The sequence below is a fragment of the Carcharodon carcharias genome, chromosome 12 (assembly GCF_017639515.1).
Source record: "Carcharodon carcharias isolate sCarCar2 chromosome 12, sCarCar2.pri, whole genome shotgun sequence".
In the NCBI taxonomy this organism is placed as follows: domain Eukaryota; kingdom Metazoa; phylum Chordata; class Chondrichthyes; order Lamniformes; family Lamnidae; genus Carcharodon; species Carcharodon carcharias.
This window is the reverse complement of record NC_054478.1, coordinates 96,389,390-96,414,067: the sequence shown is the minus strand read 5'-3', so window position 1 is coordinate 96,414,067 and position 24,678 is coordinate 96,389,390. Positions and strand designations below refer to the sequence as shown.

The following is a 24,678-nucleotide window of genomic DNA, read 5'->3' as shown; positions in this document are numbered from 1 at the left end:
CCCATCCCTAACTGCCCCTGAGAATGTGGTGATGAGCTAGCTACCTCCTTGAAATCCACAGTGCTGTTGGGAGGGCGTTCCAGGGTTTTGAAACAGTGACAATAAAGGAACAACAATATAGTTCCAAGTTAGAATAGTGTGTGGCTTGAAGGGGAACTTGCAGGTGGTGGTGTTCTCATGTATCTGCTACTCTTGTCCTTCTCAGTGGTAGAGCTCACAGGTTTGGACGATGCTGTCAATGAAGCTTTGATGAGTTACCTAGGTCCTAATGTTTGAAACTCCCTCTCTATACTTCTTCACATTTAAGACTCTCCTCAAAACCTACTTCTTTGCCTATCTTTCAGTCGGCCTCCGTAACACCTCCTTTGGCTCAGTATTAATTTTCCATCATATAACATTCAAGTGAAGTGCTTGTAGCTGTCCCGATAGTGCTACAACAGGAAGATGGCTTGCAGCACCAGAGGACTTGGCAAAGCTCCTACTGAAGATCTTGTCCAAGACTGAGAACCAGCAAATAAGTGCAAATAAGAATCATATAACAGTAGGGAAAATTGAAAATAGAGCAAACTTAAAGGTTTTGTATCTGAATGTGCGTAGCATTCAGAATAAAACTAATCAGTTAACAGCACAAATAGGGATAAATAGGCATGATTTGGTGGTGATTACTGAGACGTGGTTACAGGGAGAACAGGTTTGGAAGTTGAATATCCAAGGGTACTCAGTGTTTCGTAAGGATAGGCAGGAAGGAAAAGGAGGTGGTGTAGCTTTGTTAGTAAAGGAAGAGATCAGTGCTATAATGAGGAATGATATAGGCACTGGGCAGCAAGACATAGAGTCAGTCTGGGTAGAAATAAGAAATAGCAAGAGAAAGAAATCCCTAGTGGGGTAATTGATAGGTCCTCAAAAAGTAGTTCAGCTGTTGGGCACAGTATAAACCAGGAAATACTGGGAGCATGTAAGAAAGTCACAGCAATAATCATGGGTGATTTTAATATGCATATAGACTGGACTAATCAAATTGGCAAGGGTAGCCTCAAGAGAGTTCATAGAATGTATTAGAGATTGTTTCTTGGAGCAATATGTTGTGGAACCAACCAGGGAGCAAGCTATTCTGGATTTGGTTTTGTGTAATGAGATGGGATTAATTAATGATCTCATAGTAAAGGATCCTTTAGGGAAGAGTGATCATAGCATGCTAGAATTTCAAGTTTAGTTTGAGAGCGAGAAACTTGAGTCCCACATTAGTGTTCTGGAGTTAAACAAAGGTAACTACATAAGCATGAGGACAGATTTGGTCCTAGTGGACTGGGCAGAAAGACTACAAGATAGGACAGTTGATGAGCAGTGGCAGATATTTAGGGAGATATTCAATTTCTCCCGAGTAAAATATATTCCCAACAGGAAGAAAGATGATAAGAGGGAAAAAAAGCATCCATGGCTAAGCAAGGAAGTTAAAGATAATATAAAGGCAAAAACTAAGGCATATCAAATTACAAAGGTCATTGGCAGTTTGGAAGATTGTGAACCTTTTAAAAGATCAACAAAGGGTTAATTATGAAAGAAAACTAGCGCAAAATGTAAAAACTGATAGCAAAAGCTTCTACAAGTATATAAAAGGAAAGAAAGTAGCTCAAGTGAATGTTGGTCCCTTGGAGGATGAGACTGGGGAGTTAATAGTGGGGAACGCAGAAATGGCAGAGATGCTTAATCAATATTTTGCCTCAGTTTTCACATTGGAAGACAATAGTACCACCCCAATATTAACAGGTAGTGCAGAGGGTATAGAGAAGGAGGAACTTACAGCAATCACCATCACTGGAGAAAAAGTACTGAGCAAACTATTGAGATTAAAGGATGGCAAGTCCCCAGGACCTGATGGCCTACATCCCAGGGTCTTAAAGGAAGTGGCAGCAGAGAGAGTGGATGCATTGGCTATAATATTCCAAAATTCCCTGGATTCTGGAAAGGTTCCAATAGATTTGAAAAATGCTAATATAATGCACTTATTCAAAAAGGGGGGTAGGCAGAAAGTAGGAAACAATAGACCAGTTAGTTTAACGTCTGTTGGGAAATTGTTAGAATCCATTAATAAGGAAGTAGTAATGAGACATTTGGAAAGTCAAAATGCAATCCATCAGAATCAGCATGGTTTTATGAAGAGTAAATCGTGTTTGACTAATTTGCTAGAGTTCTTGGAAGGTGTGACAAGCAAAGTGGATAATGGGGATCCTGTAGATGTAGTATATCTGGACTTCCAGAAGGCCTTTGATAAGGTGCTGCGCAAAAGATTAATACACAAGATAAGATCACACAGAGTTAGGGGTAATATATTAGCTTGGATAGAGGATTGGCTCACAAACAGAAAGCAGAGAGTCGGGATAAATGGGTCTTTTTCTTGATGGTAAGCTGTAACGAGTGGGGTGCCACAGGGCTCAGCCCTTGGGACCCAACTATTTACAATCTATATTAATGACTTGGATTCAGGGTAGAAGGTACTATAGCTAAAGTTGCAGATGACACCAAAATAGGTGGGAAAGTAAGTTGCAATGAAGAAATAAGAAATTTACAAATGGATATGGACATGTTAGGTGAATGGGCCAAAACTTGGCAGATGGAGTTTAACATGGATAAGTGTGAGTTTATCCATTTTGGTTGGAAGAATAAAAAGGTGACTTATTATTTAAATGGAGAGAAACTTCAGAATGCTTCAGTGCAGAGGGGTTTGGGTGTCTTTGCGTATGAATCCGTGAAAGCTAGTATGCAGGTACAGCAGGTAACAAGGAAAGAAAATGGAATTTTGGCATTTATTGCTAAAGGAATAGAGTATAAAAGTGTTGTTGCAACTGTACAAGGCATTGGTGAGTCACATGTAAGCCAGACCAGGTAAGGATGGCAGATTTCCTTCCCTAAGGGACATTAGTGAACCAGATGGGTTTTTACAACAACTGGCAATAGTTTCATGGTCATCATCAAACTTTTGATTCCAGATTTTTATCAAATTCAAATTTCACCATTTGCCATGTTGGGGTTTGAACCCACATCCCCAAAGCATTACTCTGGATCTTTGGAATACTAGGCAGTGACAATACCACTATGCCACTGCCATCAAATCAAATGTAACAGGAATGATAAAGAAGTTTGTAAGTAATACAAAAATTGGCTGTGTGGTTGAAAGTCAGGAGAAAAGCTTTAGATTTCAGGGAGATATCGATGGTCTTGTCATTTGGACGGAAAAGCAGAAAAAGGAATTCATCTGAAGAGGTGTGAGATAATGCATTTTTTGGAGATACAACAAGGCAAAGGAACACATAACAATTGGGAGGATACTGAGTCACGTGGAGGTACAGAGGGGCCTTGGAATTTATGCCCCCAGATCCTTAAATGCAGCAGGACAAGTCAATAAGGTGATTAAGGAGGCATATACCATGCTCTCCTTTGCTAGCCGAGGTATAGAATATAAGAGCAGGGAAGTTATACAAGATCTGTATACAACACTCGTTCTACCACAACTTGAGTACTGCATATAGTTCTGGTCACCAGATTACAGAAAATATGTGATTGCACTGAAGAACATGCAAAAGATTTACAAGGATGTTGCCAACACTGGAAAATTTTAGCTATGAGGAAAAACTGGATTGGGTGGGCTTTGTTCCCTGGGACAAAGGATGCTGAAGGGTGACTTAATTGAGGTGTATAAGATTATGAGGGACCCAGATGGAATGAATAAGGATGGCCTATTTATCATAGCAGAGGGGTCAAAAGCCAAGATACAAAGATTTGAAGTGCTTGTTTGAAGGATTTGAGGGAAGATGAGGAAACTTTTTTTTTTTACCCAGACACTGTGCTTAATGGGATAAATTTCAAACAGATCTAGCCACTCAGGACTGGGCAAACATGAGGTGCTGTGGGCCATCAGAAGCAGCAGAATTGTACTCAACCAGAACCTGTAATCTCATGGCCCAGCATATCCCCCACTCTACCATTACCACCAAGTCAGGTGATCAACCCTGGTTCAATGAAGAGTGCAGGAGGGCATGCCAGGAGCAACACCAGGCATGCCTAAAAATGAGGTGTCAACCTGGTGAAGCTACAACACAGGACAACTTGCATGAAAACAGCATAAGGAGTAAGTGATGGACAGAGCAAAGCGATCCCACAACCAACGGATCAGATCTAAGTTCTACAGTCCTGCCAGATCCAGTTGTGTATGGTGGTGGACAATTAAACAACTCACTGGAGGAGGAGGCTCCACAAATATCCTCATCCTCAATGATGGAGGAGCCCAGCACAGCAGTGCAAAAGATAAGGCTGAAACATTTGCAACAATCTTCAGCCAGAAGCGTCAAGTGTCTGATCTATCTCTGCCTCCTCTGGAGGTCCCCAGCATCACAGATGCCAGTCTTCAGCCAATTTGATTCACTCCACGTGATATCAAGAAACGGCTGAAGGCACTGGGTACTGCAAAGGCTATGGGCCCTGACAATATTCCGGCAATGGTACTGAAGACTTGTGCTCCAGAACTTGCCGGGGCCCTAGCCAAGTTGTTCCAGTACAGCTACACCACTGGCATCTACCTGGCTATGTGGAAAATTGTCCAGGTACTTCCTGTACACAAAGCAGGACAAATCCAACCTGGCCAATTACCGCCCCATCAGTCTACTCTCCATCATCAGTAAAGTGATGGAAGGGGTTATCAACAATGCTATCAAGAGGCACTTGCTTAGCAATAACCTATTCACTGTTGCTCAGTTTAGGCTCTGCCAGGTCACTAAGCTTCTGACCTCATTACAACCTTGGTTCAAACATGGACAAAAGAGCTGAACTCCTGAGGTGAGGTGACAGTGACTGCCCTTGACATCAAGACAGCATTTGACCGAGTGTGGCATCAAGGAGCCCTAGCAAAATTGGAGTCAATGGGAATCAAGGGAAAAACTGTCCATTAGTTGGAGTCATACCTAGCACAAACAAAAATTGTTGTGGTTGTTGAAGGTCAGTCATCTTATTTCCAGGACATCACTGCAGGAGTTCCTCAGGGTAGTGTCCTAGGCCCAATCATCTTCACCTGCTTCATCAATGACCTTCCTTCCATCATAAGGTCAGAAGTGGGGATGTTCGCTGATGATTGCACAATGTTCAGCAACATTCGCTATTCCTCAGATACTGAAGCAGTCCATGTCCAAATGAAACAAGACCTGTACAATATGCAGGCTTGAGCTGATAAGTGGCAAGTAACATTCTCACCACACAAGTGCCAGGCAATGAACATCCCCAACAAGAAGGAATCTAACCGTCGGCCCTTGACATTCAGTGGCACTACCATCACTGAATCTCCCCCGATGAACATCCTGGAGGTTACCATTGACCAGAAACTGAACTGGACTAGCCACATAAATACTGTGGCTACAAGAGCAGGTCAGAGGCTAGGAATCCTGCTGTGAGTAACTCACCTCCTGACTCCCCAAAGCCTGTCCACCATCTACCAAGCACAAGTCAGGAGAGTGATGGAATACTCTCCATTTGCCTGCATGAGCGCAGCTCCAGCAACACTCAAGAAGCTTGACACCATCCAGGAAAACGCAGCCCTCTTTATTGGCCACATCCACAAACATTTACTCCCTCCACCAGCAAAGCACAGTGGCAGCAGTGTGTACCATCTACAAGATGCACTGCAGAAACTCACCAAGGCTCCTCAGGCAACACATTCCAAACCCACGGCCGCTACTATCTGGAAGTACATGGACAGCAGATACATGGGAACACCACCACCTGGAAGTTCCCCTCCAAGCCAATCACCATCCAGACTTGGAAATATATCATCGTTCCTTCAATGTTGCTTGGTCAAAGTCCTGGAACTCCCTCCCTAACAGCACTGGGAATGTATCTACACCACATGGACTGCAGCAGTTCAAGAATGCGACTCATCACAACCTTCTCACAGTCAATTAGGGATGGACAATAAATGTTGGCCTAGCCAGCAACACCCACATCCCGTAAATGAATAAAAAACTTGCATGCTAACTTTCTGTGTTCCTTCTATGAATACACCCAAGTTTCTCTGAAAGTTAACATTTACACATTTCATGTCTTTTAAAAATTATTCTGCTTTCTATTCTTACAATCAAAATGAATAGCCTCACACTACCCACATGATATTCCATCTTTCACCTTATTGTCCACTCACTTAACCTGTCTGTATTTCAGTGCAGCATCTTTGTGTGCTCCTTGCAGCTTGCATTCTCACCTAGCTTTGTATCATCAGCAAACTTAGATACATTACTCTCTGTCTCTTCATCCAAATCACTAATATAGATTGTGAATAGCTGAGGCCCAGCAGTCAGCCCTGCGGCACTCCACTAGTCAGCTTGACAAAGCATCATTTATCCCTAATATTTGCACCCTGTCCTTTAACCAATCCTCTTTCCCTGCTAATATATTATCCCCAATTCTATTAGTCCTTATCTTGCCTATTAACCTTCTGTGTGGCACCTTAATGAATGCCTTTTTCAAATCCAGGTTAACTACATTTATTGGTTCCTTTTATCCACCCTATTTTACACATCCTGAAAAAGAATTCCAATAAATTTGTCAAACATAATTTCCCTTCAGTAAAATCATGTTGGCTTTGCCTGATTTTTTTACATTCATTTTTAAGACTTCCTTAATAATATATCCCAGCACTTTCCTGACGACTTGTTAGACTAACTGGACTATAATTCATTGTCTTCTCTCTCCTTTCTTGAATAGTGGTGTTATATTCGCTAACTTCTAATCTGTTGAGACCGTACGACATCCCCCACCCCGCTCCAAACCTGGGCCCATCGAAGGCGCCACTCAGTGTCATCCTTCCCTTTAACCCACTCCCTGGCTTCTTGAACCAGGCTTCCCACCCCCTCAGTGTGGTGGGGCTGCCTGTAGTCCCAGCAGTGGCCACCATCCCGGCTGGTGCTGCTGGGACTACAGAGCTGCCAATCGGATTGGCTGTCAGCTCTTTGAGACAGAAATTCCTACTGAGATAAAGGCGGAGGTCTTGCCTTAAAGTACTGAACGTGTTAAATTGCTGCTAGCAGCCATTGGCATCCTGGCGGGCTCCCCCCTGACTTTTTAGTTGGGGGCAGTGTTGGGGGGTAGTGGGGACTGCAACTCCCCTAAAAAATCAAGTCCAGTCCAAAGTATATCTCTCTGTCATTTCTTCACTCCCCATGATACATTCTTCTGCTTTTGCTTCCAAGGGACTAACGTTTATTTTAGCTACTCTTTTCCCTTTTATATACATGTAAAACACCTTATCATCTGTTTTTATATCCCTGGCTAGTTTGTTGTCGTATTTTTTTCTTTTTCCCCTTTTAATCAAGTGTTTGGTAGTCCTTTACTGGTTTCTAATGGTGAAACTAACAGTGGAGTAGCACAAATTGGCCAGGAACTTACAGCAATTCACAATTCACAGGGGGTCTTTACCTTGCCACAAATTGCTGACCAACTTGTGCAATACTAATAGTGTGTATTGTTGATACAGCTTTCTTTTTCCCATCACAATCCAGCCCATAGGTGTATTTTGGTTACTCCACAATAGAGGACGCTGTTCATTATAATCCATTGAAACATTTAGCTGAATTCCATTTTAGCCAACTTCAGACCTACATGGAACTGAACATAGATTAAGATTTAAAGATTATAGGATTACAACTGCGTTATTATTTTTAGATTTTTATGAGTCTTCAGTATTCTCAGGCAATGTCATACTTAGACTATCAATTGTTTCTTCCACTTGAACAGCTGTGAATAGTTTTCATTATAGAAGTCAAATTCACCTGGGCAATTGAGTTATTGGAATTAAGGCTATTTTCACATTTAAAAAGATTTTTTGCAAATGAATCTAGCATGTCCCCAATAGCCCAGTTTCTTAAAGTTAATGTGCAAGTGAACCATTCAGATCAGAGGTCTTTGATTAAATTTCTAATCTTGCTATTAACAGACGGCAGCAATTAGTTTTGCAATCCATCTCCCAGCTTCCCAGCAGTAAGCAGAAGAAAAATAAGCCAATGTTCCCACATCTTAACACTGCCTAGCAACATTTGCTGGAAAGTGAGTTTGTCTGTGCATTTGATGAAGACAGGACCAGGATCTGTTGTAGTGTTCCGACACTCAAATAGCTATCTGGTGAAAATGGGATCATTCACCAGGAGAAGTCACAGCCTCATGAAAGGAAAAGGAGAGAAAATTGGAGGATGAATTTGATTCCAACAATTAATAGTTTTAACAGTATATATGCATGCCTTTGGGTGCTTCAAAATTTCATGCTGGAGCATACCAGAAAAAAGTGAGCAGAGGAATGTCTACACTTGTGCATTCATAAAAATAAAAACATAAAATGTTAGAAACACTCGGTAGATCAGTCAGCATTTGTTGGAAAACATAGGAGTTAACATTTTGGATGAAGATTCTTCATTAAACTGGCAAAGATTTACAATCAAAGCATTAATTCCTCTGCTCTCTCCACCGGTGCTGACTGGCTTTCTAAATGTTTACAGGCTTTTCTGTTTTCTTTCATATTTCCAGCACCTACAGTTTTGTTCCTTTTTATCTACTTATTCATTATCAATATAGAATCATGAAATCTTGCAGTATAGCAGGAAGCCAGTGAGCCCATCATGCCTGTGGAAGGAACTATCCAATTAGCCTCACTCCCCAGCTCTTTTCCTATAGCCACACAAATTTTCCTTTTCAAGAAAATATCCAATTCCCTTTTCAAGGTTAATATTGAATCTGTTTCTACCATCCTTTCAGGCAATGTATTCCCAATCGCAACAATTCACGGTGTAAAAAAATTCTTATCGCCTGTCTAGTACAGAATTTTGTTGATAAAAAAAGACTTGAAAGTATGTCTCGTTTCAGGCATTACTCTGACGTCGTCTGGGCAAAACACCAATGAACCATATCTAAACAATCAGATTGGATTGGTTTGAGATACTCATGAAGGGTTCTCCCTATACCACAAGATGAGTAATAATTGAGCTGCATATGTTGAGACATTAGTTAAAAACAGTGGATTGGATCCTCTGCCCCCAGTGCACCCCCTTTCCACTGGGCATGCTTTTGGCAGAGGGGTCACAAAACATTGTGGGTGGGTAGCCCACCACCTTCCTGCCCATCCGACCTGTGCCCCATAAAACAGTAGGCGGGAAGGTGCTGAAATCAACAGCCCACCTACCATTTTTAATAAGATCATTAATGGGAAATACAGCTTGTTAACAAACCAATTGGGCTGAATGTTATGTTGTCCATGCCATAATACAGTTGGCATGGGCTGGTGGGGAGGAGTGGATAGGCTTTTTTTTTTAACCAGACTGACTAAAAGGTGGGAATGAATAAAAATAATTCCAGATATTGTAGCATAAAACCTGCTGATTATTTCTGAAGTGTTTTTGAGTAAAGTATCCCACTTGGGACTATTTTTGCCACTTTATATAATGACCATTGAACAAGCGAAGAGAACATAAAGAACACATTATACATTCTTATAGTGCCTTTCATGTCATCAGGGTATCCCAAAGCACCTCATATCCAAAGTACTTTTGAGGTGCAGCCATTGTTATAAATAGGCAAACAGCAGTAATTTGAACAGTAAAGCACCATAAAAAATGAAATTAAATTCCTAAATTGTCTGTATTTTGGTTGAGGAACAGATGTTGCCTAGGGCACCAGGAAAATTCTACTACAATTCTTCAAAGATGCCCATGGGATCTTTACATTCACCTGGGAGGGAAAATGGATCTTAAAGAAAGCAAAATGTTAGCAGCTATATTGACTGAGAGTGCAATGCTAATTTAATCATAACTAAATTAACATAGAGGCCTAGAAAATACGTAGGGTTAAATGCATTGGATATATGGCACAGAAACAAACAATTTAACCCAACCAGTCAACACCAGCACTCACGCTCCACTCAAGTATCTCCTCCACCATTCCTCATCTAAATCCACCATTGTAACCCTTCACTTTCTCCTCCTTCATCTGCTTTCTAGCTTCCCTTAAATGCATCCACACGATTCACTTTCACCGGCCTCTGTGGTAGTGAGTTCCACATTCTCACATTCTTAGGCTACGGAAGTTTTATTTTCTCAATTCCCTATTGGATTTCTTGGTGACTATCTTATATTTATGGCCTCTAGTTGTGCTGTTCCCCACAAGAGGAAACATTCGCTCTGTATCCATTCTATGGGCAGTATCTTCAGCTCAGCGAGCTGGGTTGGGGCCCACGGCCTGCTCACCGAGGCGTAGAATGAGGCGCGGTGACGTTGGGCATGCGTCCCGACGTCAGCGCACGTCATTCAGATTTTCAGTTCGGTGGGTGTGCACTCGAGTCAGCTGCATGCCTGCCGAACTGTCAAAGGCCTATTAAGGCCAGTTAATTATCAATTAAAACAATAAACTGAGCTGCCCGTCCAACCTTAAGGTTGGCGGGCAGGCAAAGAGCCCAGGCGGCCTTCCCATTTTTCATGGAGCCTCATTCACAGGTGCGATGAGGTTTCATGAAGGTTTTTAAAGTCTTGCAAAATTTTTAATAAAATGAATAGACATGTCACAGCTCATGTGACAGTTTCATATGAGAGGACATGTCTTAAAATTTTTTTTTTCCTTTATTAAATTTTCCTGAACTTATGCTAATCTCCCTGAGGCAGCGCCTTAATTGGCCCGCCCACGTAAAATGGCAGAGCCCAGCCGATCGCAGATGGTGATCGACTGCGCACACACCTGCACCCGCTCCTGCCCAACCTCCCCCCACACCACTCCCCCCCCCCCCCCCACCCCACCGACAGGGAGAGAATTCTCCCCGTAAAGTTTTGCTTGTAACAATTAGGTCACCACTCAGCTTCCTTTTTTCAAGAGATAGGAACTCAGTCTGCCCTTTTCTGATATGTATACCAACACATTTCTTTGTACCCTCTCCGGTGCCTCAATATTTTTTTTATAATATGATGACCAGAACTGCATGCTGCATTCTCAGTGTGGTCTAACCAAGGTTCAATAGAGGTTTATCGTAAAACCCCTACTCTTCAATTCTATACCTTTAGAATTAAAGCCTGGTGCTTGTGTGTTTTTCAAATTTTGGCCTTGCTAACTTGCAGGGTAACTTCTAGTGATTGGTGTATTTTTACTCTGAGATCCCTGTGTTCCTGTACCCCATTTATACTAGCAACTTCCAGCTAATAAGTGACCTCAATACTCTTCCAACCAAAATGTACCATCTCACATTTATCTGTGTTGCACTTCATTCTTTAGAGTATTTTTTTGCAGCGACAAATGGGCACAGAGATTGCTTGCTTTTGTTTCTATTTTCTGGATGCAGACCTCACTAGTGTGGCTGACATTTATTGGCCATGGTTAGTTGCCCTCAAGAAGATGGGCGGTGTGCCTTTTTGCTTGTCACAGGGGAAGATGTGTGGTGAGCCTTCTTCTTGAATACTGGCAGTCTCTGCGGTGAGGCCCTGTGCTGTTTGGTGGGGAGTTCAGGATTTTAATCCTTTTTCAGCCACACCATCACTTGGAAAACCTAAATGTAGCAAGTGCAGGAGCTGTGCCATGCAGGTCTGCTTAGTTTGCCTGAGGGGTTCTTCAGTAAGCATTAGAACCCTTAATTATTATATGAAAGGGGCATCATAAATTTAGTTGGCTGTCACATTGCTAAATTGGTCACGTGACACCCATTTTACATCTGCAAAACCAGTGCATACAGCTTTCTAGCCCAGCATGTTTCCATAATCTTACTTCTTTAACTAAACTTAGCCACATACAACAACATGGGATTAGTTTGTATAATGAGTCAGATGACTATTCTTCTCTTTCTGACACTTATATTTACACTCAGCCCACAGAACAAAATTCACATTGTTAGGACACTTTAGATGGATTTTCATCCTGTTCGTAACAAATGTCAGACTTGTAATAGAATGTATAATCCTGAAATGAAGATTAAAAAGTGGAAATGTTCAATTTCAATGAGATTAAAAAAAAGGGCATCAACAAATTCAATGCTCATATGGTTAGGCTAAAATGAAATAGCATCCAAAAGTAGACACTCAGGCCTGGGCTTTTGCTCCCGGGTCGGGTGCGCAGAGTCAGGAGAATTCCCAGCTCCACCAACAAGACCTTTAAAAATGGTCACCCAGACATTGGATTTTCAGCCCGGGCATTTCGGGCTAGATTAGAAGTCGGATGGGCAACCCCAGAAGAAGTGAGGAGGCTGCCTGGCTGGGCGGAAGGCCTGGCTTGTGGCTCTGGCACTGTGTTCAAAAATGACAAAAAGAATAAGGTATAAAACATCCTTCCAGCCCTCACCTTTCTTACCCAGCCCTCCCCAAACACTTCTCACGTCCTATCCATGCCAATACATGCCTCCTAATGCCTTGTACCTATCCCCATAAACCTTCATACCCTCCATACCAACTCATGCCCCTGTATCCATCAGCATGGATCTTTATAGGCCCTATGCCAAACTCTCTCCTCCACTCATCCCCCAGGGAGCTTTATAGCCCCTATGTCAACCCATCCCCCCACCCACCACCCTTTGCCCATGCAACTACTATGCCAACTCACCCAGTATGCAACGTGGGTAGATTTTCAAGACCCATGCAAATATTACTTAAAATAAAGTTCTGTAAAATAAAGTCCTAAGTGTCTATTGCAGATATCACTATATTGAAAAAACACTCTCATTCATATAAAATAAAACACTTACTACATTTACATTCCTTCATCTAAATAAAGCTTTATAATGACAAACATTTCATTCACGTGCTCAATCTCTTATAACAACAAGCATTGAAATCCCACTTCAAAGAGTCAATAACCACTTGTAGCTGTCAATAAAACTGTGAAATGGCAGGCTCCTTATTTTGACAATGGATGGTTGTGAAATCAATCATACAGCACTGATCCTCAGGCTTATGTCAACAGACAATGTGAAATAGCTAGCCATCTTTTTTTTTAACACTCCAGACATTTTTTCCAAAGATTTAAAGGGCAGGACTTTTAAATGTCATGACAGCTTGACAGCTCCCTTTAACAGGTGCTTTTGACAGGTCCTCCTAGTATTTTTGACAAATCCTTTGACAGGTGCTTCTGATAGTTTTGACTGTTCATTTTGACAGGTCTGTTGACAGTTCCAATGAGCTTGACACTAATGAGTTTATGCACTTTTTAAGCATATTTATGTCTACTTTTAACAATTCCAAAGGGCACCTTACCTCCACCAAGGCACACTTTACCTCCCACAAAGGGCAGCTAACCTCTCCTGAAGGTGTCACAGGACCACATCCAAAGGGTCTAAGAGTTGGCTACCCAACTGAATTCACAAAGTTCAGACCTGCTGTTAGCAGGTCTAATCTACACACATCAGGTTTCACATTCCAAGGTTACTAAAATCCTACTTCAGTGGAGGCAGCTGATGATTTAAATAGCCAATTGCCTCCATAAAATGCACATGCTCAAAACGCAACTTCGCACATGAAAATGGGAACTGCCGTGTTTGGGGGTAGAAATTCTGATTTTCAGCCATTTCTACCATTTTCACCATGGCAAGGAGACTGTGTATCGTGATGAAAATCTGTGCCTCTGTCTAATCCTTGAAATAGAAGAAACAGTCACCACAGAATAGCGCAGTAAAACTGAAGGTGGAACAAGAGAAGAAAATCAAACCACATTCAACTGGGAGATTTACATGAAATACTAGGTTCCAAATGCAAAGCAAAGCCTTCATCTACTCCAGGCTCTGCAGAACAGCTGGTTGTGGTGAAAATTGTCAAGATTGGACAATTCTCCTGCAAAACCATAGCTAGCTTTCACCACATCCTACATGCATTGGCTTTTGGGATTTCCAAAAGTTTAAGGCTGGTTAGAGAATTAGAGATCTGAATGATGTAACTGGGCCCTGACAGTCAAACTGTCCTGCTTTTTCACAAACCTAGACTTAAAGAACCTTGGGATGCCATTATACAACTATCATTGTATCAATCCAAAATCTTTCCAACACCTACAAGGCTCAGTTCAGAAACATAATGGAATACACTCCAGCTTCTTAGATGAGTTCAGCTCCAACAGCACTCAAGAAGCTTGACCATTTAGTACAAAGCAGCTACTTAATTGGCATACCATCCCTAAACATTCATTCCCTCCAACATTGGCGTACTGTGTCTGCAGTGAGTACTATCTACAAGATGCACTGCAGCAACTCGCCAAGGCTTCTTCAACAGCAACTCACAAGCCCATGATTTCTACTGCCTAGAAGGGTAAGGCAGGAGGTGCATGGAAACACCATCACTTAGAAGTTCTCCTCCGAGTCAGACATCATCCTGACTTGAAAATATATATTTGCTCCGTCATCATCGCTGGGTCAAAACCCTGCAACTCCCTACATAACAGCAGTGTGAGAGCACCTTCACCACATGGACTGTAGTGGTTCAAGATAGCTCACCACCACCTTCTCAATGGCAATTAAGGATGGGCAACAAATGCTGGTCTTGCCAGCAACAGCCACATACCATGATTTTTTTTAAAAATAGTTTATAGTTGATATCATGACTAAAACACCAGATAGCCACACATTTGGGATGAAAGGCACAGTTGTGTAGGAGGTGCAACAAATAATAGAAAAGATCTGAAGAATGTAGCCAGCTGCGTGGCAACGGTAAGTGGATTGCATTTAGTACAAACTTTAAAAACATTAAACTGTAGAGCCCAGCAGAAAGAATCAGCAACCTACATTTGCATTCCAAAGAATATGACCAATCTAAACATTTGCCAATTTGAATGAATCTGAGGCACTCAAAAGGATTTTACAGTGTTAAGCAGGTTGCATTACTTTATATGGCAATGATTGCAAACAGTGTTTTTAAAATATGAAACTTATGATCAAAATTGGAATAATCAAAACATATTCATTAGTCAACCCACTTTCTTGCCAGGGGTTGAACAGTTGATTTAAACCAAACATTTTCCACTTTTCAAGCACTAATATCTTTCATTCAAAAAGCACAGCAAGCAACACTGGGCTTAACCCAGACCATAAAAGGTCTCATAATAGATGTGTACTTATTGTTAATTTTTGTGGGTCTATTGCTTACTGGATGAGTTTGATCCACAAGCTATTATGCCTATTTGCTCAGATATACATGTAGCCTATGAATAGTTTCAACATAAAGGTCGCTGTAGCCCTACTTTCATTCTCCTAACCTAACCTCATGTATGACAGGAATTCTGAGTCAGAGTGTAAGCCAGGATTTCAATGTGAAACCCTTATTCGAATCAATAAGGGGTTCTTGGTTTCGTTTTTGCTGACATGGAACAATAGTGGAGATAAAGCCAGTTAAAGTATGGTGGATTTGAATACAATCTCAGTGAAAAAAGGATGGAATTAAATGGAATGTAGAATCACCCGCATGTGCATGGGTTCGCCTTTTGGCAGTTACAGAGATGAAGCAGATATGCACATGCTGCATGATTAAAACAAGAAGCACTGAATTTTATTTTTTTTATATCGCTTAACATCCAATAGGAAAAAGAAGTTTGGACCAGTGCTCTTATTTCCCATTTTCTTCTGGTGCTTCATTTTAAGGTATACCAAGGCCAGTTCGGACCAATGTTTTTATTTTCAGTTTTTACTGGCTCTTTTTTCTGAACTTTTACATATGATATATACAAGAATAAGATTCATCATTCCAATAACAAGTGAAATACTTTTGTAACAGCCAAAAAAGGTCTGTACTCCAAAGTCAAAGATTGGAAGATAAATGGTCCCAAGCTTTCTTGTGTTTACAGTGGAAACTTTAAATACTGTAATAATTTATATATAAAAATCTTGAAGATAAATACAACTTTTTACTACCAGATGCCCTTATTCACTGAAAACAACATTTCAAGTTGGCTTCAACTGCAAGCCAGAGTCAAAACAGCTGGCAATTTCAAAAGTTACCAACCACAGTCTACACTGTAAATGTTCCCAGTGAATAAATAATTAAAATACAGGTCTCAATTCTAGAAATGTGCTGGCTAAAAACATACAAATCCCTGGCTCTGAAATTCTTTATAGATCCTCAATAAATACAGGAACAGTTTCCAACTATATAATACAGGACTTGCAGCAGTAGAAATCTACTGAAGTAGAACATACAGGCTTGGATTATTTCACTTTATAACAGCTGGACCAATCGAAAGTGGTTGCATGAACACTAATGATTTAATTCCCTTTCAGTAATTCAATTCTTGATGAATGGAAGTGCTTGACAAATGAAAAATATCAGTGCTGGGAAAGAAAACACTGTTTTACATTGTTCTCTCATGCTGGATTAAAACAGATCAGATGCAAAGTTAAGTTCTCCCTTTGTCCCACCTATATGTCTTAACTCCAAACTCAGGAGAACCCTCAATGTAGACCACCATCACCATCATACATTTTAGGAATCATCCTTGTGATTACAAATCTTAACCATACTTTGGAACTTTTTATGCCGAAACCATGTGATTCTATGGGCTGGATTTTATGTAGCCCTAAGTGGGTGGGCACCAAAACCTGCCTGCCATATGTAAATAAATAATTAAGGGTCATTTAGGTTAGTTAACAAATCTATCGACCTGAATAATCCGCTGCCCATGCTATAACACGGTTGGCCTGAGCAGGTGGGCAGCAGTGGGCAGATCCTTTTTAAAGGCCTACATGCAAGGTAGGAAGGAAGGGGGGATGCACTGCATGCATCAGGGGAACACCCCCAAGATATCATGTCAACCGCCGCCCCCCACCCACCACTGGCCCCAACTGCCTTACAGAATGCAGCCCCTCACCCCCTTCTCTCCCCTCCCTGGGGCTTTGGAATCCCTCCTTGCCCTAGAACTCTTGCCCTAAGAATTAGCTTCTTGGGGCCATGTTCCTCTTTGGCTCTCTTCCTGCAGTCCCAGCAATGCTCACTACTCAGGTCTGATGCTGATTGGCCGTCAGCTCCCGGGTGCAGGACTTCCTCCTGAGTGAGGGGCAGAAGTCACGCTGTTCACCAAGGTAGCCCACCTGGAGGCTGGCACAGATTGAGTCAGCTTCTGGCCAACTTTAATTCTGGAGGGAAGGTGAGCAGTTTGCACCTCTCCCTCCCCGATAAAATGCACCCCTATGTGGCAAATCACACCATCCTCCTTCAATGCCTCAACAGCTTGTTGGGATTACACTCATCTGGTTCCATTCTTCTATCCGATTGAAAACCTCCAGCAATTCATCTCTCCCTCTACCTTAAATCTGAAGATCTCAAAGGATTTATCCTTGGTTTTTCCTTATCTGCATGCTCTCCCTTAACAATACCATTCATTGCTAGGAGATTGGTTTTCACTTCCATGCTGATAGCATTCAGCTCTGCCTGTCCACCACCATTTTTTTTACCACTTTCCTGCATCTGTGTTGTCAAACTACTTGTTCCACAACCAGTCTTGATTACACCGCCATGTTCTCCAGGTAATCCAGATCATTGAGGCTTTCAGCCCCTGTCATAAATTCCCTACACTTGACATTGATTCCATCTTCCCTCTGTGACCACTCTTTCAAGCATAACCAAACTGCTTGTAGACTTGACATCCAATTTGATCCTGAGCTGTCAGCATGAACACACTTTGTCTCCCATCATCTTGTGGGAGAATGAATCTAAGGGAATGGCATTAAGAGAATTACTCATTTGGAGAACTGGTGCAGATATGATGGACTGAATGGCCTCCTTCTAACTATTCTATGATTCTGTGACTTTCAAACCAAAAATCTTCTGCATCACAAAATCACCTACTTTCACCTCTTCAGCAATGTCCATCTTCACCTCTGCCTCAGCTTATCTGCCACTGAAACCCTCATCTGTGCCCTTATCACCTCCAAACTGATTCGCATTCTGGGCAACTCTGCTGCCCAGGTCTTATCCAACAGTAACCCTCACTAGCCTATCGCTACTGGACTCACTGGTCTACATTAGTTCCTTGGGGAGAATTTTCCCATTGGTGTGTGGGGACGGGCCGACATCATTGCACGTCATTCCGATCTTTTATTGGCGGGCATGCACCGGAGGCGGCTGCGCGCCTGCCAAACTATCAAAAGCCTCTTAAGGTCATTAATCAACCAATTTAGGAAACAACAGGGCTGCTCATCCAACCTTAAGGTTGGCAGGCAGGCGAAGAGCCCAAGCAGCCTTCGCGTTTTTCAGGAAACCTCATCCACGGGTGGGAAGAGGTTTCCTGATGGTTTTATGAAATTATGAAAAAATTTCTCACAACTCATAAACATGGCCTAGTTCATGTGACACAGTCACATGAGGGGGCATGTCTGAATAATTTTAATCCTTTTTTTAAAACTTTCAATATGAACTTAATCTCCCTGAGGCAGCTCCATTTTTGCGTTCTTTCACGCACATGTGCGAAAGGCCCCAATGCTCCCTCCTTCCCCGCATAAGGTAGTATTGCTCCCGGGTGTGCATCACGTTGGGCGGGCCTTAATTGGCCCACCCATATAAAATGGCGGTGCGCAGCCGAATTCAGGCAACGATCGGCTCCACGACCACCTGCGCCCATTCCCAACAGGCAGAAAATTCTGCCCCTTGTCTCCAAATATCTGAAATTAAAATTTTCTTCCTTGTGTTAAAATCTTTTGAATCTGTGAAGCACCTTAGGGCATTTTGCTACGTTAAAGACACAATATAATTGCAAACTATTGTTAACATGATTATAAACTCATAATACTTGAACTAAGATGACCAAACCCAGATTGTAATCCCCTATGGGTTTTTATAGTCTTACATCCCATGAATCTGGGTGGGATACATATCCAGATTTTAAAAGCATAAGTGTATTCTACAAATTATTGTGCCACCTATTCCCCAGCAGCATATTTCCAACAAGTAACAGTATTTAGCCAATGCCATCACAAGCAGGATTTGCTTTACATTCAGTGAAAAATTAGGCTTTTTGTGTATTTACATAACAAACTTAACTATCAGCTTCAAACTTTTCACTGACCCATTTGTTTACTGAATAAATTTCCTGAAGAGGATGAAGCAACTTATAAATATTATTTGTAGGCCTACAAATTTATTCAGAATCAGACAAACATCACAATACATTTTCCAACTCAGAAGGATGTGCTCTCAATTATATGTCAACGCTAGGTTATAATTGGCCATTAAGAGATGCTGACATTGATTCCCTCCAGGAAAATACCTCAACTCCGTTCAGTACTTACATGAGGGCTTAATTAGTGGAACGTTATTAGGTTGAGAACCCAGCTGTAAAATCAACTTCCTACCATTTCATATTGCTCAAAATCAGAACATCAGTGTTCTGCGAAGTAAGTTCATTTTATGACTTCATCTTAGAGTTTTCAGAGCTATCTTAAATCGTACGATACAGCTACAACAAAATTTTAATAGCTGTTGGGAGATGTGCATTGCTGACAAGGTTGGCTTCTATTAATCATCCCTAGTTGCCCTTAAGGGTGGTGACCCTTCTTCTTGAACCGCTGCAGTCCACGTGGTGTAGGTATACTCACAGTGCTGTTAGGGAGGGAGATTCAGCATCCTGACTCAGCAACAGTGAAGGGACAACAATATAGTTCCAAGCTAGGATGGCATGTGATTTGGAGGGGAGCTTGGAGGTGGTGGCAGGCACCTCCTGCCCTTGTCCTTCTAGGTAGTAGAGGTCCCAGGTTTGTGAGATGCTGTTGAAGAAGCCTTGATGAATTGCTGCAGTGCAGCTTGTGGATAGTAGAAAACAAAAATAAAAATACCTGGAAAAACTCAGCAGCTCTGGCAGCATCTGCAGACAGGAACATAGTTAATGTGTCAAGTCCGTGTGACTCTTCAACAGAACTAAGGAAAAATAGAAGAGATGTGAACTATAAGCTAGTTTAAGGGGGGTAGGACAAGTAGAGCTGGATAGAGGGCCAGTGATAGGCGGAGATGGCCAAAAGATGTCATAGACAAAAGGACAAAGAGGTGTTGAACGTGGTGATATTATCTAAGGAATGTGCTAATAGGTGACATTAAGGGTAGAAAGCAGCACGAGCAAGGTACCGATAGCCCTAGTGGGGGTGGGGTGGGGGGAAGGGATCGAGATAGGCTAAAAGGTAGAGATAAAACAATGGATGGAAATACATTTAAAAATAATGGAAATAGGTGGGAAAAGAAAAATCTATATAAATAATTGGAAAAAAGGGGCATCGGAAGGGGGGTGGGGATGGAGGAGAGAGTTCATGATCTAAAATTGTTGAACACAATATTCAGTCCGGAAGGCTATAAAGTGCCCAGTCAGAAGATGAGGTGCTGTTCCTCCAGTTTGCGTTGAGCTTCACTGGAACAATGCAGCAGGCCAAGGGTGGACATGTAGGCATGAGAGCAGGGTGGAGTGTTGAAATGGCAAGTGACAGGGATGTCTGGGTCATGCTTGCAGACAGACTAAAGGTGTTCTGCAAAGCGGTCACCCAGTCTGCATTTGGTCTCCCCAATGCAGAGGAAACCGCATTGGGAGCAGCGAATGCAGTAGACTAAATTGAGGGAAGTGCAAGTGAAATGCTGCTTCACTTGAAAGGATTGTTTGGGCCCTTGGACGGTGAGGAGAGGGGAAGTAAAGGGGCAGGTGTTGCACCTTCTGCTGTTACATGGGAAGGTGCCGTGGGAGGGGGTTGAGGTGTAGGGGGTGATGGAGGAGTGGTCCAGGGTGTCCCAGAGGGAACGATCCCTGCGGAATGCCACCGGGGGGTGGGGTGAAGGGAAGATGTGTTTGGTGGTGGCATCATGTTGGATTTGGCAGAAATGGTGGAGGATGATCCTTTGAATGTGGAGGCTGGTGGGGTGATAAGTGAGGACAAGGGGGACCCAATCATGGTTCTGGGAGGGAGAGGAAGGTGTGAGGGTGGATGCGCTGGAGACGGGCCAGACACGGTTGAGGGCCCTGTCGACCACCGTGGGTGGAGAACCTCGGTTAAGGAAGAAGGAAGACATGTCAGAGGAACTGTTTTTGAAAGTGGCATCACCAGAACAGATGCAACATCTCCACCTATCCCTGGCCCTCTCTCCAGCTCTACTTGTCCCATCTCCCCTTAAACCAACTTATATTTCACCTCTCTTCTATTTTTCCTTAGTTCTGTTGAAGAGTCATACGGACTCGAAACGTTAACTGTGTTCCTCTCCGCAGATGCTGTCAGACCTGCTGAGTTTTTCCAGGTATTTTTAACATTGTTTTGGATTTCCAGCAACTGCAGTTTTTTGCTTTTATCTTTGTGGATAGTAGACACTGCTGTCACAGTACTCATGGTGGAAGGAGTCCATATTTAAGGTAGTGCACTGGATGATGATCAAGAGGACTGCTTTGTTCTTGGTGGTATTAAGCTTCTTGAATGTTGTCTCATCCAGACAAATGGCAAGTTTTCCATCACACTCCTGATTTGTGCCTTGTAGATGGTAGAAAGGGTTTAGGAGTCAGAAGGTGAATGACTCATTGTAGAATAAGCAGCCTCTGACATGCTTTATCAGCCATGGCATTTATATAGCTATTCAGTGATAGGTACCATGATTCTGCCCCTTAAGATAAATGAATAAATTGTGAAACTGTAGATATCTCCCTTGCTTTAATTTAGTCACACGAGGTTGTGTGCTGCTCAAATCCATTAATAGCAAATATCTCCATTGTAAACATTATTCATCTCAAACAATCAACTGCACTGCCTTGAATATTTTCTGAGCAAACTTAATGTCTTATTTAGTTTTCACAGCAAGGGTATATTAGCATGAGTGTGGTACTGGTGCTACAGAACTTCTTACTGTAAACCTCTCAGAATTAAGATTATTGTTTCCAAAAGAGGAAGGAAACTTATTCAGCCTAATTTCTCACCTCAGAACATTATCAGTTCAGTTTCTGTGACTTTTCATAGTTAATCTATTTTACATTAAAATTAAACAGCTGAGTTTGGCTTACATTGTGCTCAGTTCTATGCCAAGAGAACACATTAACACATTAAAATGTGATCTGGATATGACATAGCACTTGTAGCCAACAGCTTTAGATATCGAGACTGCAATATTTACTCCTTAAACAGAGATGGCCTGCATTGTTGCAGGAAACCTGAACTTTAGATCTGTAGTATAAGATAGACTACTGTTCCAGTGTATTCTGTTTACCTCAATGTGAACCATGTTAATTTTGACCATTTATTAAATGTTAAAATGCCAAGCTACATTGAACAATGGAAAGTTTCAGTCATATGTAAATATGGTCATCTGTTGGTAAAGATCTCCCAACATTTAAGAATACACAGTGATCTAAACCCCAGTTTGTACAGTATATAAAGCCAGGTCAGGAACAAAGCAAACAGCAGTTACATCTGTCCTGGAGTACTCTATCAGACTGAGAGAGCTGGAAACAGAGCCAATATCTAATCCAGTACTATCTACTGAACTGTAATTTTCATTAAGAATGTAGCAAAAAGATGATTATTTGAGGAATATACATACACAGTTTGTTCTGAAGAAAATCATATAGATTATTGGCAGTCAAATATATCTCTCTTATTGCAGTGAGTACATATTATGTGGTGTTGCACTAAACATACAAAACCAAAGATATTCCAAGCTCAATATCTGATCTGCTCTGTTAGGTGATCAAAACTGTGTGATAATACAATAAAAATAAAGATGGCTATTTATATAGCACATTTAGAAAATTGTCCCAAGGCACATTGCAGACTCAATTTGACACCGAGCCATGCAAAGAGATATTAGGACATGTGGGCAAAATGTGGTCAAAGGAGCAGGTTTTAAAGAGTGAGAGGTAGAGAGACTGCTAAATCAAACCCAAATCCTCTAGGGTGTTATTTCTGATCACTATCCAATGATCCTTAATGAAAGTTTGTCAACAGATGGTGCAGAGAGAAGCAGGTTCAAAGCTCAGCAGTCAGTTGACATCTAATATCCAGGTTAAGGCAAGGAGAAAAAGACAACCTTAGTTGAGAAATCCCGGGAAGCATTACATCCTGAATTACATCTGTGCATGAGTCACCAAACATCAGGAAAAGTAGTAAAACAGGAATATTTTGAGAGGAAGGAAAAAGTCATATAAATAACAAATGTGCAGCACAGTAAATGGAATATAATGACAGCTAGCTTTGTTTAGAAAATTAAGTCTTAAATTTTAAAGTTCACTTCCATGCTGTCTGTAACCTTGATTTACAATAACTTCTGCCTATACGGCAGACACATCAGAAAGAAATCCAGAATGATACTTACCCTGTGCAGCTGATGTTAATGATACCTGTATTATCACAAGAAGTAGGAAAGACCACAAATGCACAAAGCCCTGCATGTCGAAATACTGAACACAGGAAACCTCATGAAAACAAATGGGAGGACAATTCTTAATGTGGTCACATCAAGTTACAAAGTTCTTCCTCCTTCAGCACGAGCTTCAGTTCAAACAACGATTTCTCTTCTGGTCCTAAAGCTTTAAATAGAAAAAATTTGGCAATGCTTTCTCTCCTGCCTCTCCCTGAAATCTGATACTTAAATGGGCCTCTTATTTTCCGTTTTTGCTTTGACTGATATTTGTTTAATGGACCACAGCCATTTTAGTATAATAAGCATGTTTAATAATTCAACCTAAGTCAGTTTCCTTCTAAAGGTTTACTACAAACAAGTCTAGGGCAAGCAATAGTAACTAGTTTCATTTAAAATAAAAGCATTTAATACTTCTTGTGCAGTGTGATATTCAAAACAGATTGTGATTGGACATACAATGGAGATAAGCATGAAAGTTTCTGTTAATGCTCAAAAAGTTAAGACTCATCTCTTTAAAACTTTTAATGTACTTACCTGGAATGGCCATTTCGGGGGTGGGGGGGGGGTGGCGGGGGGGGTTCTGATTTCACGCCATAACAATAACTACACCAATCTTTCACTGGTTAAATAAAATTGTTGGGAGAACCACTGCAGAAATTCTTCTCCACTGCATTTATGAAAATTAATGGGTTTGATTTCTCTCTACTTTGTTCCTCTGATGCAAAGTTGGAGAAGAAAGTTCAGAAGGAACAGGTAACAACAGATCCCTAATTTTCATCTATACAAATGCAAAACGCTGTGGATGCTATTCTCACTACAGCTGCTGCCTGACCTACTGAGTATTTCCAGCACTTTCTGTTATTATCCCTGATTTTCATCTCTCTACTGCCCTCCTTTTCAACAACAACAAATTGCATTTATATAACACCTTTAGCGTGATAAAAGGTCTCAAGGTGCTTCAAACGAGCATTATCAAACAAAATTTAACACCAAGCCACATAACATTTGGGCAGCTGGCCAAAAGCTTGTCATTTGAAGACTTAAAGGGGCATTTTAAAGGGGATAGAGAAATGGAGAAGTTTTCAGGGGATTTGCAGATCTTAGGGTCTAGACGCAGAAGATATGACCTCCATTGGTGCCATGATGGAAATTGGGCCAGTAGAAGAAGCCAGAATTGAAGAAACACAGAAATCTTGGAAAATTGTAGGGTTGAAGAAGTTTATAGAGATAGGGAAGGGCAAGACCATTAAAGGATTTGAATACAAAGGATGAGAATTTTAAATTGGAAACATAATCCGAGAGCCAATGTAGGCTGGTGAATACAATAGGGATGGATAACACAATT

General features: G+C 41.5%; 1 protein-coding gene across 1 annotated transcript in view; it reads right to left on the bottom strand.

Moving 5' to 3' along the window:
* The window catches only part of LOC121284884 (collagen alpha-1(III) chain-like), a 191,340-nt gene extending 167,855 nt beyond the window's left edge, over positions 1–23,485 (bottom strand). Inside the window, exon 1 of the mRNA XM_041200743.1 lies at positions 23,286–23,485. Coding sequence (XP_041056677.1) covers positions 23,286–23,361 — 76 coding nt within the window. The 5' untranslated portion in view covers positions 23,362–23,485. The remainder of the gene's footprint in view (positions 1–23,285) is intronic.
* Positions 23,486–24,678: the final 1,193 nt, after the last annotated feature.